The 13,519-nt window shown below is 38.8% G+C and overlaps 1 protein-coding gene across 1 annotated transcript in view; it reads right to left on the bottom strand.

The window, feature by feature from the left end:
• The window catches only part of fras1 (Fraser extracellular matrix complex subunit 1), a gene marked incomplete at its 5' end in the record, with an annotated part of 207,349 nt that overhangs the window by 182,603 nt on the left and 11,227 nt on the right, over window positions 1-13,519 (bottom strand). The window contains 2 exons of the mRNA XM_079689876.1: window positions 8,626-8,773; window positions 10,117-10,206. Coding sequence (XP_079546002.1) covers window positions 8,626-8,773; window positions 10,117-10,206 — 238 coding nt within the window. The remainder of the gene's footprint in view (window positions 1-8,625; window positions 8,774-10,116; window positions 10,207-13,519) is intronic.

Below are 13,519 nucleotides of genomic sequence, written 5' to 3'. Positions count from 1 at the left end.
TCCTGGAAGACTCAAATCTATCCTGAACTCTTTCTGCAAATCACTCCCAAATGTTAAACACTGGGAACAAATGTTTACATTTGAATAAAAACGTCCACCTGAACAGGTCATTTCTTTTCGATTTGACAACCTTAGAGTGAACTAGAATAGGATTTGTTCTACCGCTTGAGGATAAAGCAACATTTGCAGCACGAGTTAGGCAATCAAACCCTTTTTGTACGAGCTGTTGTTTAGAGAATGCTGCCTTGATGCAAGCACAATGTTCTTTCATTTCTGCACAAGCATAACGAGCCAGGATCCCTGGGGTGCAAAATTAAAAACTACAGCTGTGATTAACTGCAAAGTTATACGAAAACAACTGATCCAGAGTTGTGGATCCAGAGGTGTGGATCCAGAGGTGTGGATCCAGGGGTGTGGATCTAGAGGTTTGGATCCAGGGGTGTGGATCCAGAGGTGTGGATCCAAGGGTGTGGATCCAGGCGCAATTAACTGCACCCGATGACAAAATGCTCCCGTGAGAAACTGCAGATGTGTTAACATAAAGAGGGTTTCATCCCTCCCAATATTATTATTATTGTTATTATTATTATTATTATTATTATTATTATTATTATTATTATTATTATTATATGGAAGAGATGGTACATTGGATAAAAAACATCACATATCAACTTTACTGTTAGCAGAAGCTTGACTTCCAACTGAGACTGGCTCCACTACAAGCAACATTTACCAGAAGTTGGCTGGTGAATTCCAGGTAAATGAACAGTCTAACTCTCATCAAAAGGCACAGCATCATATACATTGTTTTCTCTGTTTGATCCTGTAAAGCACTTTGAATTGCATCACTGTATGAATTGTGCTATACAAATAAATTGCCTTGCCTTACCTTGCCTTGCCATCATTCACTCATGGAGTCGGCTGCAACATTTTCGATCATTAAACGTTTTTTTGTTCATTGACAGGTTCATATTTGTATTGTATATGTATGTTTACACGTTTTAATGTTCAGAAAGCTCTTTATTTTTCTCATAGGTGCTGCAGCAGCTCTTTTCACCCTCTGTCTGAAACCAGAGCCCAGTCTGTTCTGATTGGTTAGCTGGCTGGCTCTGTTGCGATTGGTAAACCGTGTTGTACAGAAACTCCCTCTGGAGGGCTCTTCGGTATATTAGGTTTTTACACAAAAAAGAGACATAATTGACAGACTGTATTGTGTGCTGGACTAAAATATGTGTGTTGGATCTGGTTACAGATGCAAACATTTTAAGATTTCTAGGCCCGTATTTATCAAACATCCAAGAATCCCTCCTGGGAATCACCCTGAAAGTTGAACTGAAAACCAAGCTCAGAGTAGGAAAGGCTTTCTGAGAATTAAGGGTATGTATGAAGCTTCTTAGAAAAAAGAGGACTACCCCTGGGACAGAGTGTGACGACACTGGTTCATGGCGCACTCAAAGTAATATTATGTATTGTTGTTGGGGTGGTGGAAGAATTTCTCATATCTTGTACTTTACGAAAAGTACTAATATCACAGTGTAAAGTGCGATGGCCGACAGGTGCAAACGTGCATTACGACCTGAAAACACTTCCATTAGGAGGAATGCGTGCAGATTCAGAAACGATGTGAATATAAAAACTGAAATGTTCCAAAAACACATGCAAATTAAGAAATATCTTCAGCAACTTGACAACACATGCGCAGCATTTAGAAAACATTCACCAACTTCACTCAACATGTGCAGGGTTTACTTAAAGCGCTGCATGAACGAGACCCTGCAATTGCAAACTGCTGCAAGAAGCTCAAAACACAACGAAAACGGGGACACTAAAAAGTGATGCACACAGCTGGGACCGGAGGGATGTTGAGGTTTGCAGATTTATATTTTGCCAACTGTCCCTGCTGGCAGAGTTAGTCTGTTTCATACAGTAATTGTAAGTTTCGTCAGTATATTTGAAATGACTAGCTTAGCTACTAGCTTACAGATCTGCATATCAGAGGGAATCATGTGATCACGTTGTTCAAATAAACCAATAAAACTCGATCTAAAAAATAATATTTTGCAATATTAATCTAAATCTTTCTAAGCTAACCGAATCAATTTCATTGGGGAAAAAACACATCTGTATAAAAATAACTAAATTGCGACCTTTACCAATGTTTGTGTAGGAGAAATTAATACACATGCACATTATCAGATGTGTATTATTGATGTAATGTGCCAGAAAGGTTAGTTGTCATGGACAGAAATCATTGCTTTTACAAAGATTCCTTTCTACTGATACTAAAATACATTGGACTGAGGAACCTTTTCGGAAAGTATTGCATCCTATAATAAAAAAAAATGGAAAATAATAAGTCGTCAAAACACGATATTTACAATTTCCCAGTCACAAAGGGAGATTTTGATCTCTAAGTATCTGTCCTTTGACATGATGTCATATAGCGCAGCTCGGAATAATTGCGACTGTACTTCTTATGATTATATAAATGTATGTATTTTTTATAGCACATTCTTACTTTTCACTTTATAATGGAGAAAGCCTGGGTAAAATACAGTGCTCTGATTCTCTTACACTCTTTAATGATTATCCTAAACATAGACCTATATTTGAATCAATAATAATATTTTAACCAGACAGATTTCCTTCTCTGGGTTTACATTTCTATTCCCTGTGTATAACTGCATTTTAGTACAAAATAATATCACCTATTTCAAAGACTCATCTGGGTCAAATCCTGGCAGAGATGAACCGTCACATCTCCAGTCTGTCCCTTGAGACCTGAACGCAGCACAGTGCTGGTTACGGCCCTCGGATGTAAACTGCCCAATGAGAGGGGGTGGGCTGCGGACCTCTGGGACTAGCGACAGCCGTGATTAATAAGCTTAAAGCAAGATTCACGGTTCCAGTTGGAGAAGAAAGAGGCAAAGAAATATTTTTTTTTTCTATTTTTAGCTGCAAGCTAAACAAAGTCAGGGAATCCAATTCACAGCCAGGCAGACGGACTAATGCGGGGTAAACGAGGGGAAACACACGCATAAGTAAATAAAAGTGAAGTGGTTAATTCGTGTTTGAATCACTTTGCCAACAGTATATGGATTATGGGGCATTATGGGGCATTAAAGCATCACTTCTCACCCGTTAACACACACATGCTGTGAGGTGATGACAGGCAGAAGTGTAGTATAACGCTTAAATTATTCATACAGTACATGATAATCATTGGCAAAACACATAACTGAATCAGACCATGTTTTCACACACTAGCTCACAATACTTTTTAAAATACAATCACATCTTTAAGCCCCCATTGCACTTGCTGATTAACACAAACACGTGTACAGGATGTATAGATGGATAGCTCTGACGTTTTTCCCTCCTACACTTTCACGTATCACTTACATGTATAAACAGTATGTGTGTGGAGTATAAAGACACGGAGAGGGCTGGTGATATTGAAAATAGCCAGGAGAAAAGGAAGATAATAAGAAAAGCGAGAAGGTGAACAGAGAACAACTGCCTTCAATTCTTATGCAAATAGTAAACAGAGCAGATTGAATATAAATAACTATAGATGTTAAATCAGTGTAGTGGACGAAAAACTATAAAATGTCCTCTCTGAAATGTTGAGATGCCTAAACTACTAGAAGATCGTTGTTTGGTTACATATTAGACACATTACAATGATTTTGAGCACTACAGGAGATGAATGAGATGAACCGCTGTTATCAAAGCTGTCCATCCACACCTGTGCTTTCTACAGCTCCACATGAACATCACACTAAATAAATCCTGCTTTAGAGCACCATAAAACTGCAACCACCATTACAGAACACCTGCCTACGAACTTGAAATCATAAGAGACCAAGTTTTCTAAATTAGATGGAAATTAAATGAATGTAAAAGCGAAGACATCATTTCATTATTAACAAATGTGTTTCTTTGCTGACTACTTTGAGCAAATACATGTTCTACTGAACACAAACACGGCCATTAGAGATATAAGAATAATTAACAATATTACATTTGATACGTTTTCCCTGTTGCTTACCTGGATAATTAGACTTTATATCTGCGACAATAAATTGTATTCACTTTTTAGACATGTTTAGACCGTGGAGAAATGCTCAAGCTAAATGTGAGCCTTCTAGAACTATTATTGTTTATCCACTTGTGTGGTACGGTGAAGAAAGTCTCCCTCATTAAACTGTAATTATTCGTTCATGCAGGCAAACTTAATTATAAGTCTTCATAAATCTTATCAATGTAATCCCACTGCTTAATTGCCTGTGAGTGTATTTATCTTATGACACATTAACATACATTTGTTTGATTTTAACTGCTGACAATGAGACAGATGGATCACTCTTTTTTAAAGGAGGTGAAACTGATGTGCTTCGATGTCATTGTGTGGTTTACAGAATGAAAATAGCCTAAAGCTATCATTTGATATCTTCGAAGGCAATTACATTTCCTCATGTGTGGTCTTTCTTGATGAAACAGGTTGAAGGGAAAGGGAGAGATCATTTAAAAAAAGACCTACTGGGACTCAGGTCAGCATTACAGTGAACTGCACCAAACTAATAGCTTGTTTTTTGCCCTCATTAATTGTTAAATAGTTGTATATACTGTTTATTATGCTGTGGAAAAATGGCCAACCAAGTGAAAGTCATTTTTCATTTCGTGTAACTTCAAGGCCCAGGGGAGGCGGTGTGTTTGGAAAGTTTTTACTTTGTACTATTATTGTACTGCTTTTTTTTCCAAACTGCACAAAAAACTTCAAATGATGCCTTCTGTGTTTGAATAATACAAAACAATACCATCCCAAACGGACCCAGGAAATCACCGCACACCACTACTGCCTGCTTTTAAGAGTTGGGATTTGACATTTATGTGTAAAACTGAATGTGAAGATGAAGGAGGGCATAAATAAAAGGTTTAAATTAAAGCCAAAGTTAAAAGCAGTGATGGACTGGGGGGATAGCTCACATCGACTCTGTGTGTCTGTTCTACTCTCTCTTGTCCTCAGGCCATGGCAGGCTGAACGCAGAGGGACAGGGGGGGATTTGTCCTCCTGCGGCCTGTCCTGCCTACCTATAAACTCTCACACTGGCGCTATGGGTCTCTCCCTCTTCAGGTTTTGATTTACAAATACAGTTTTTTTTTTTTTAAAAGTGCCTTTCTTGGGCACATTGTAAAAGTAACTGTTTTTAGAGTAATGGTGCCCATTTCAAAAAGAAAAAAATCATGAACATGTATATCGCACAAACTGTCAAGTCCTTTGGGTTTTCTCACAAAGAGAACTGGATACAGTGTCGGAAGCGAAACCCCGTTCATTCCTTTGAAAGTTGCTCTGTGGCACATGAAGCCAAAATAGCCGGCCTCTCGTTACCAAAGTACCCGTAGAACGTGGGTATCTGCGTTTTGCTTTAGCTCGGCCTCAAAAACATTCACATCTGATCCCGGATCAGTCAAATGAATAGAGAGAGAAAATGATGCTGATTACAACTTTTAGATCCTTATGATTAAATTGTATTTTTCTAATTATCAGCTGATTTACTGAAGTGACTTTCCCATTGTAATGAGAAAACGTTTTGTTGGGCCTCATGACGTCACAGACCAACACAAAAGTACCGCCGTTTGGCCACCACAAAAATGTGTACTATTCATTTCCTGAATTTGCTTTATGGTTTTCACTTTCTTTGGTTCATGTTCTATTTTTTAATTCAGTAGGTCAACCTATATGTTCATAGAACAGTATGTGTGAGCTTAACTGTATGTATTAAACTAAAACAGAGCATTTTTTTATTGTTGCATTTTTAAACTGTAGTATGTGCTCATGTGTTATAATGAAAAGCCGGTATTCTTATGAATACAATTAATGAGCAGAGGACACATTTTCCAGACATTTTCAATACCTTGGTTTCTTCTTTTCTAAGGCTACATTGTTCTGTTGTGTTACCTAATAGCCTACAGTTAAGTAATAAAACGTCTCGTTGTTATTTATTTTCTCTAATATTTACTGGTAACCCAAAAGTAATGGAAATGTTCCTCTTCTTCAGAAGATATATCTAGCAGTCACTATTTGAAGTAATTCAACATTGTTACAGTCTAAGAAACTTTAAAACACCTCTTAAAGACCTGGGGCCGTATTCACAAAGGATCTTAGGGCTAAAAGTAGCTCCTAACTGGCGAATTTAGGAGAAACTCCTAAACATAATGGGCGTGTCAGTCTTACATTTAGGACTCCTAATTTTATTCACTAAGAGCAATTCACAAAGTATTTTAGGCCTAAAAGTAGCACCTAAGTCTGGGAGAGCTTAAAAGTCCTCGAGAGGACTCCTAACTCAGTACGACCAATTCACAAGGAATCTGAAAATGGCTGCGAGACAAAATGTGTTGGAGACAATGGAAGACTGTGAATTGATCAAGAGATATAGGCTAAATCGTGAGGGTATCAAACTTGTTGTGGAATTAGTGCGGGATGCCATAACATCCCCGACTAACAGGAATAACCCGAATAGTCCGGAAATAAAATGTTTGGCAACACTACGATATTTAGCAACAGGGAAAATGCAACTTTGCAATGCCGACGATTTAGGAATATCGCGACCATCAGTCAGCCGTGCCATAAACCAAACCATCAACGCGCTCTCTAGACCACATATCATCCAACAGTTTATCCGGTTTCCTTTGGACAATCAACAACTACACAGGATCAAAGCCAACTTCATGGCAATTGCAGGTATGCCCGGTGCGGTCGGTGCTATTGACGGGACGCACATAAAAATAATTGCGCCATCAAAAGATGAGGACGTGTTCGTCAATAGAAAGAAAGTACATTCCATCAACACGCAGATTGTTTTCCTTCATCATGATAGGGGGACTTGAACGGCGGTATGGGCTGCTATTGAAAGTGTTTAAGTGCTGGAAATATGCTCATTGGATAATAGTTTGCAGGGTGCTTTTAATTGCCTCCTTGATTTAATGCAATTTACGTATTTTTACTGTTTGCTCTCTCTCTTTAACGTGCATATACAACGTCATTATCGTGGTCTGCACAAACGTGTCATCATGCGTGTATTCTGCTAACTGCACTGTCCATAACTATTTGATAGGAATACATTTCTAGCCTAGGCTATTTCCTTGTTTTAGTGGGCTCGTTTGTGGGATGTTGCGGATGAGTTTCAGCGAGACCGCCTGCTCTGAACAACCAATCACCGTACTGACCGCTTCTAAACTCATGCACGAGAATCGACGTAATCCATAGCAACGGCGCGTCACTCTTAGTTCACTCTTAGTGATTTATCCTTAGTATGAGTAGGTCTCAGCGGCTTTGTGAATAACTTTTAAGAAAAAACTCCTAAGTAAAATGTTTTAGCGCGAGTTAGGAGCACTCCTAGCGGTAAGATAAAATGCTTTGTGAATACGGCCCCTGAATTCTAATGATGTTTTCCTCACCTTGACTTCACCTTAACATACTCTGTAGGGGCACTGCAAGGGGCTCCAATGTGTCCTCCTTTACACAGCAGTGTTTGCAGAACTTAAATGCAATGTCCTGGTTTATCTTCATTAGATTACGTCTTACAACCTGGGTTTGTTTCACATTCAATAGATGCTGATATGACAGTATGGCCTGCAGTTTTTTCAATCATGACAGTGAAGTTTGTTCGTGTCAAATCCAGCCGAATCAAAGAGAGAAGACTCAATTCTTGAATCCCAGTTTTGTACCAACAACAAACTTTCACACAGGGAGAAATCAATCAAAGAAAAAAGCAGAGCTGCCATCTTCCCCCCACAGCGATGGAAAGAACATTAAAATGCAACACAGCTACAAAACACAATGTTATTTGGCAGCGAGCACAGAATGACACTCACACTTTTGTATGCTAGTTAGCTACATTTTTATGCCTGTAAACATTTTCAGACATTTTTAGGGCATTGTGGTAAATAGGAATGTGCGTAAAATTAAACTTTGATGAGAACTTTATCCCAAAATAACTGCTGAGATGTACCAAGTATCCCAAACTTAGCACTGTGTGTTGTTGTGTTATTTATCTTCTGCTGAAGTATGAACCACCGAGAACTTTCAGGTCAAGTCTCAGAGTCAAAAACTGCTGGGTCCATATCTTGGTAGGTTTGTTCTGTCAGGGTTTAGCAGGAAGTTGAACCCAGGTGCAGTTAAAAATGAGGTTGCTGATAGTCTATTAAAAACATGGTTAGTGAGGAATCAGCTCTGTCAACACTGATACAATCTATTGCACTGTGCAGCTCTCTGTCTGTCTGCAGCCTGTGCCTTAACCTGTTCATCTTCTTGCTATGTAATATGTATGTTTTGTTTGTTAATGTTTTTTTATACATGTTATCAACATGTCCTATACTCTATGTCGCATGTTTTTACTGATTGTATTTGTTTGTTGTTTTAAATGAAATGTGTCTTTAGGGTGAAAAATAGACTCTTGGCTAAATGTTTATGTATGTCAACTGTCCCTGTTGAATAAATAAAAGATGGTTGTGCTGTGAAAGGGTGAAAAGATAAAAAGGAACCAGGTCTGTCCCAGCTGGTGTTTCCAGAGACACACATATTACTGACCCGCACACCCAGCACCCTTTGCAGCCACGTACCTTGGCGACACTCGGGGCAGCATCGGCCCTCCTGGGTGATGACCAGGGTCCCTGGCGGGCAGGTGGGGCAGGAGTGCAGATAACAAGTCACCTGAGCATCCCGACACTCACAATCCCTGCAACCGCTATCGCTCCATCGAGCCAGGTCCTGAAAAGAAAAAGGTGTAGAAGGTGTAGAGCTTGTTTTTCTAGCAGGATGCCCAATCACAAACCTTTTATCCAGGGATCCAATCTGAGGGAAGAAATGTGCAACCTTCACAGTCTGTTATTTCGCCTGTGCAACAATTTTCCTGTGGTTATCAATCTCTACCTTATTACCAGTAGGGGAGACTGAAATACTTTTTAGAATGGATCTTCACATGAGTGTACGTTGATGGAAGTAGCAAGAATATCTACAACGCAATCATCTAACAAACTTTTTATTTTTTCCTTTTATACCTTATGCTCAAGAAACATGTGGCCCAACATGCTTCCAAACAACGTTTTGCAAGTACATTTCATTTCCTAAAGTGTGCTATATAGAAAACCGAAAAGCCTCCATTGGACTCCTTTGTTTACTTCCGTAACATGGTGACATCAGTATGTAACACTCGCGCATCCATTGGCTAGCGCTCCAACACGTTCTCTTCAACGTCATTAAGTCAAATAAAGTTTCCCATTTTCAGACAGTCAAGTCTTGAGATAGACAAGTGAAGACTGAATTGTTCTCTTTATTGGCTGCTTCAATTGCTTGTTATCAGCAGTGCTAATAAATAACCTTAAAAGATAAGTGAAAGGTAAAAATGGTTATTTATTCCTGCTCATTAACTTTCCCCAATGTCATTTTCTTGTTACTTAGAAGCTAAACCAGGAATTATCTAGTCACAAAATGCCTGCTTTAGCCTTTCAAAAAGGTGAGAAAATGCATTTATTATTCAGATGTGTAGGTGCAAAATAAGTATGCAGTATCCATCCTTGTTTACAACTGGTAAGATAAATTCCTCGGGGAAACAAAGAAAAATCTATAGGAAAAGCTCTCTCTACACTCGCTCTGAGCCTCGGCTTTGGCCGAATGTCCTGCAGCATTTAATGAGCTTTCCTCCATGGCTGGAAATGTCAAAAATTAAATCTTTTGCATTCTGGGTTTCCAATACTAGCCTATAAATAATTAAGGTCATGCTAGAATAATAAGGGTTTCTTATAACAGGCTTGTAGTTGACAGCTCTGTCTTAAAATGGGCATTAACTTCATGTCACAGCAACTCTTACACCCAGTGTTTGCATTTATATATTTATAACCAGCTTAATATTGATGTGTTTGGTTGTTTGTGTAGCAGCCTCCTCTGCAGTGAGCCTTTATGGCACTTACTTTCTTTTTACTTCTGAGAATGGAGAGTTCATAGAAGCCCTGTGGCGTCTTTGTCTCACCCACACAGCTTGGATTTCTTGCCTGATTTAGCAATTTCCCTCCCTTGCTTATATGCAAACAAAGTCATAAGAATATAAAAAGTACCTTGTAGGATTTCCCCTCGTACAAACAGGAGGGTTTGGCAGAGGAACATTCCGGGCAGCACTTCCCAGGCAGGTGGATAAGCTCTGCTCCCTGTGAGAGATAGATATATTTTTGAATTCATATTTAAGGGAAAATCATCATAAAACGGAAGAAAACAAGTTATGTACAAAAGCAATGCTTCAGTAACATTTGACTGAACTGTTTTTCTTGGTAATGTTCTACCTATGGTTGACTTTGTTTTTCCACTGTAGTTATCTGCAGTCATAGTCAGTCCAATTCAATTAAACTGTATTTAATTGTAGTTTGAAAACTTCATTGAAAATAATTGTCATTATTTGTACATTTAAATGCTTCAGTTGTCATATATAGTATCACAATCACATTTGGCAAGCGATTGGGAGGAAATCACAAGTATTAATGGGGCAAGGCCTGATTTATTGTGTTGAATTGGTGATAATAAACCCCTTTTATACTTAAACCAAAAGTTAGCATAAAGGGTTTGTTTTCAGCTTGGTGTGTTGCAAAGGATTACAGAAAAACAGCAGGCCTATGTATTTATGAAAATTGGACTGATGAGTAAGGAAAAGTCAAAAGATAAGATAGGATTGCAAAGCTTAATTTAAGGACCAGCAGTGCAAACATGACCCAAAAAAAAAATCAAATATTGTTAGCTTATTTGCCAAGCTGTAGCCCTTGATGCATTATGAATGCAATGATGATAAATAAATAAAAAAGTGTATAAGTTATTATCTTTTTGTTGTTTGGTGGATGGATATACATATTTACATTTGTTAGTGATAAGGATGGAATAAACAAAACTATGTTTTGTTATGATTATGAGGTGATTCAGCTATGTTGGTACTTTATGCTTACATAGCATTGCAAGCAATATCTTGAGTGGAAACCTTGTATGTCTATGATGTTGCAGCAGTGTGAAAATCTGCCCTGATTACCAAAAATGTCCCATATGTATTTTTGATTTTGTTGGCTTTCAAAAGCCTTACGCAATCTGCTCAGCCCATAGACCTTGTAATCCTTTAATAACAATTAAACATTAAAAATATCTAAATGGTGGTTATAAGCTCCACATATTACAATGGCAATATGCCACTGAAGGAATTTTGAAATGCTAAGACCTCCCTATGGGACCATTACGGTGCACAGGTGGCTCCATCATAACCCACCTCCTTTCCTATTATTACTGTGCCACAGTGCCTTTCTCTGCCTATTGACCCAAACATGTCATTAAACCCATAACTTCCTCCATACCGAGAGAAAAACTGCATGGCTCTGATCTTCTTAGCTGAGTGACCTTGCATAATTCAGAGCTGGACAAATGCCAATTAGGTTACTTACGGTTAATGACACTTAGCAGCTGTAATTATCACTGTAATATATAATACATTTGGTTTTTTTGGCCAGCAGCAGGGAATATTAGCGAAGTAATATTATAATTGCTTGACATCAGAAAACAAAGAAAAAGGAGTAAAGTTTACACAGCGCTGAGCTTAAAGTGGGTCATTTGTGGGATAAGAGAAACTATGGGAACTCTGGCTAGATATCTTAACAAATGTGCTGTTTTCATTGTCCCAAAAAACTCCCACGTCAAATGTCCTACATTCCTGTGCCAAGTCTTGAAGCATGTCTTTACATTTAGGTGACTTATGTAGTGTTCATTTTAGGCAAATTTCACGTGGGGATAGTATGGATTAAAATAAAACATACAGAATAGAGTGATCCAATCTCACAACTGGGCATATTTGTTTTGTTTTTCTTTAAAGTATTTAGCTGGTTAGAAAACCAGCACACTGAAATTACACAAAAGGAACTAAAGTATCAAACTGTAAAAAGACAATACCTTATAAGCTTATTTAATATTTGATCATCAATGCATTCATGATGCAGGTAACATGCTAACTAAGATAGCTTGCTTTGGGCTACAGATAGGCTAACAAGCTAACGGACAAAATGTAGCATGCTTAGAATTACTTTTTTGTTCATTTTTGGACTGCAACTTCTTGAATTAGGCTTTGTAATAGTATCTTACCTTTGGGCGTTTTCAATAGTCATCAGTCTAAGTAGACATTTAGTTGTTAAAGCCCATAATCACAAATTAGCTTTAGTTTACAATATGTAGCTATAGCAGGGCCGGCCCAACCCATTAAGCGACATAAGCGGCCGCTTAGGGCCCCGCAGCCACTGAGGGGCCCCCTAGCAAAAAAAAAAAAATTTTTTAAATTTAATTTTTTTTTTTATCTCAGTACACCGTTGCTCTACTCTAAAGTCGCATCTAAAACGCGATCTGATCTAGCTGTGTATATTTTGTTATTTTTGATTGTTATATTCAATCCAGTGTTCGAAATGGGGGAGGGAGCTCCCCTGAAGGCCGACTTTGAGATAAATAGGGGGAGCTGCATATTTGTGTCACACAGATTAGAAATGTTGAGTTTCTGTAAATAACAGTTCTTGAAATAAATAATAGTCATTGTTCATTACAGTTTCTGAATATTTGTTTTATATTTGTGAATATTTCTGGGTGTTGCCATCTGTACGTGGCGGCGCTGCATTCTTTACGCTACTTACGTTGCTATGGTTACGGCGGCGATGCTGGCGGCACATTTGAAATGTTCATAAAAAATATGGCGAAACGAAATCAGCCAAGCCTCGCAGCTTTTGGATTCACAAGCAAAGAAGCGAAGGATTCTAAAAATGACAACGTGAACGGAACAGCTTTTAGCTAGCCGGCTGTAAGCGGCGTTAGGGTCGCGTTTGACAGCTCCACACCGAGGGGGAGGCTTGCCGATGCGGAGCCTGAAGAGGCTTCAACAACGGCCACAGCCGCCGGCGCCACCTGCACTAGCAAACCTGACGATGCCCATGACCTGCCTTTTAACTGGACACAGAAAAGATGGAGTGAGTGGAATGAAAGCTATCCATGGCTTTTCATTCCACTCACTCCATCTTTTCTGATGAATGTGGATATGAGATTTGCAAAGAGGCAAAAAGTATATTGATCTCTCTGCCGCTCGCAGAAAAATCCACCGGAGTGCACCTTTCACAAGAAAGGATTCAGGGAAAAGTCAGCAGTGATTAAAAGAATAACCTGCGGAAAAAGATTTATAATCACCATAAGGGCCAGGCAAACGAAAAAGCGATCGAGATTTCGGAGACGAGAAAAAAAGATGTCCTACCAAACAAGCTATTGGCGATCAATGTTGACCTAATGCAGGAAACATATAGATCTTTCAGGTCTGCCTATATGATTAGCAATACAATAAATAAATAGGGCTCCCCCGAAAGCAAATGGGTAATTCGAACACTGATTCAATCTCATTAGCTACAGGCATTTGAAGCTTGTAAAGGGAGGATGACAGCTCTCACTCGCCACTCTGCTGTTCCGCAG

The sequence above is a fragment of the Notothenia rossii genome (assembly GCF_949606895.1).
Source record: "Notothenia rossii genome assembly, chromosome: 6".
NCBI lineage: Eukaryota > Metazoa > Chordata > Actinopteri > Perciformes > Nototheniidae > Notothenia > Notothenia rossii.
Note: the sequence above shows the minus strand (reverse complement) of the source record. Positions and strands in the feature narration are given on the sequence as shown.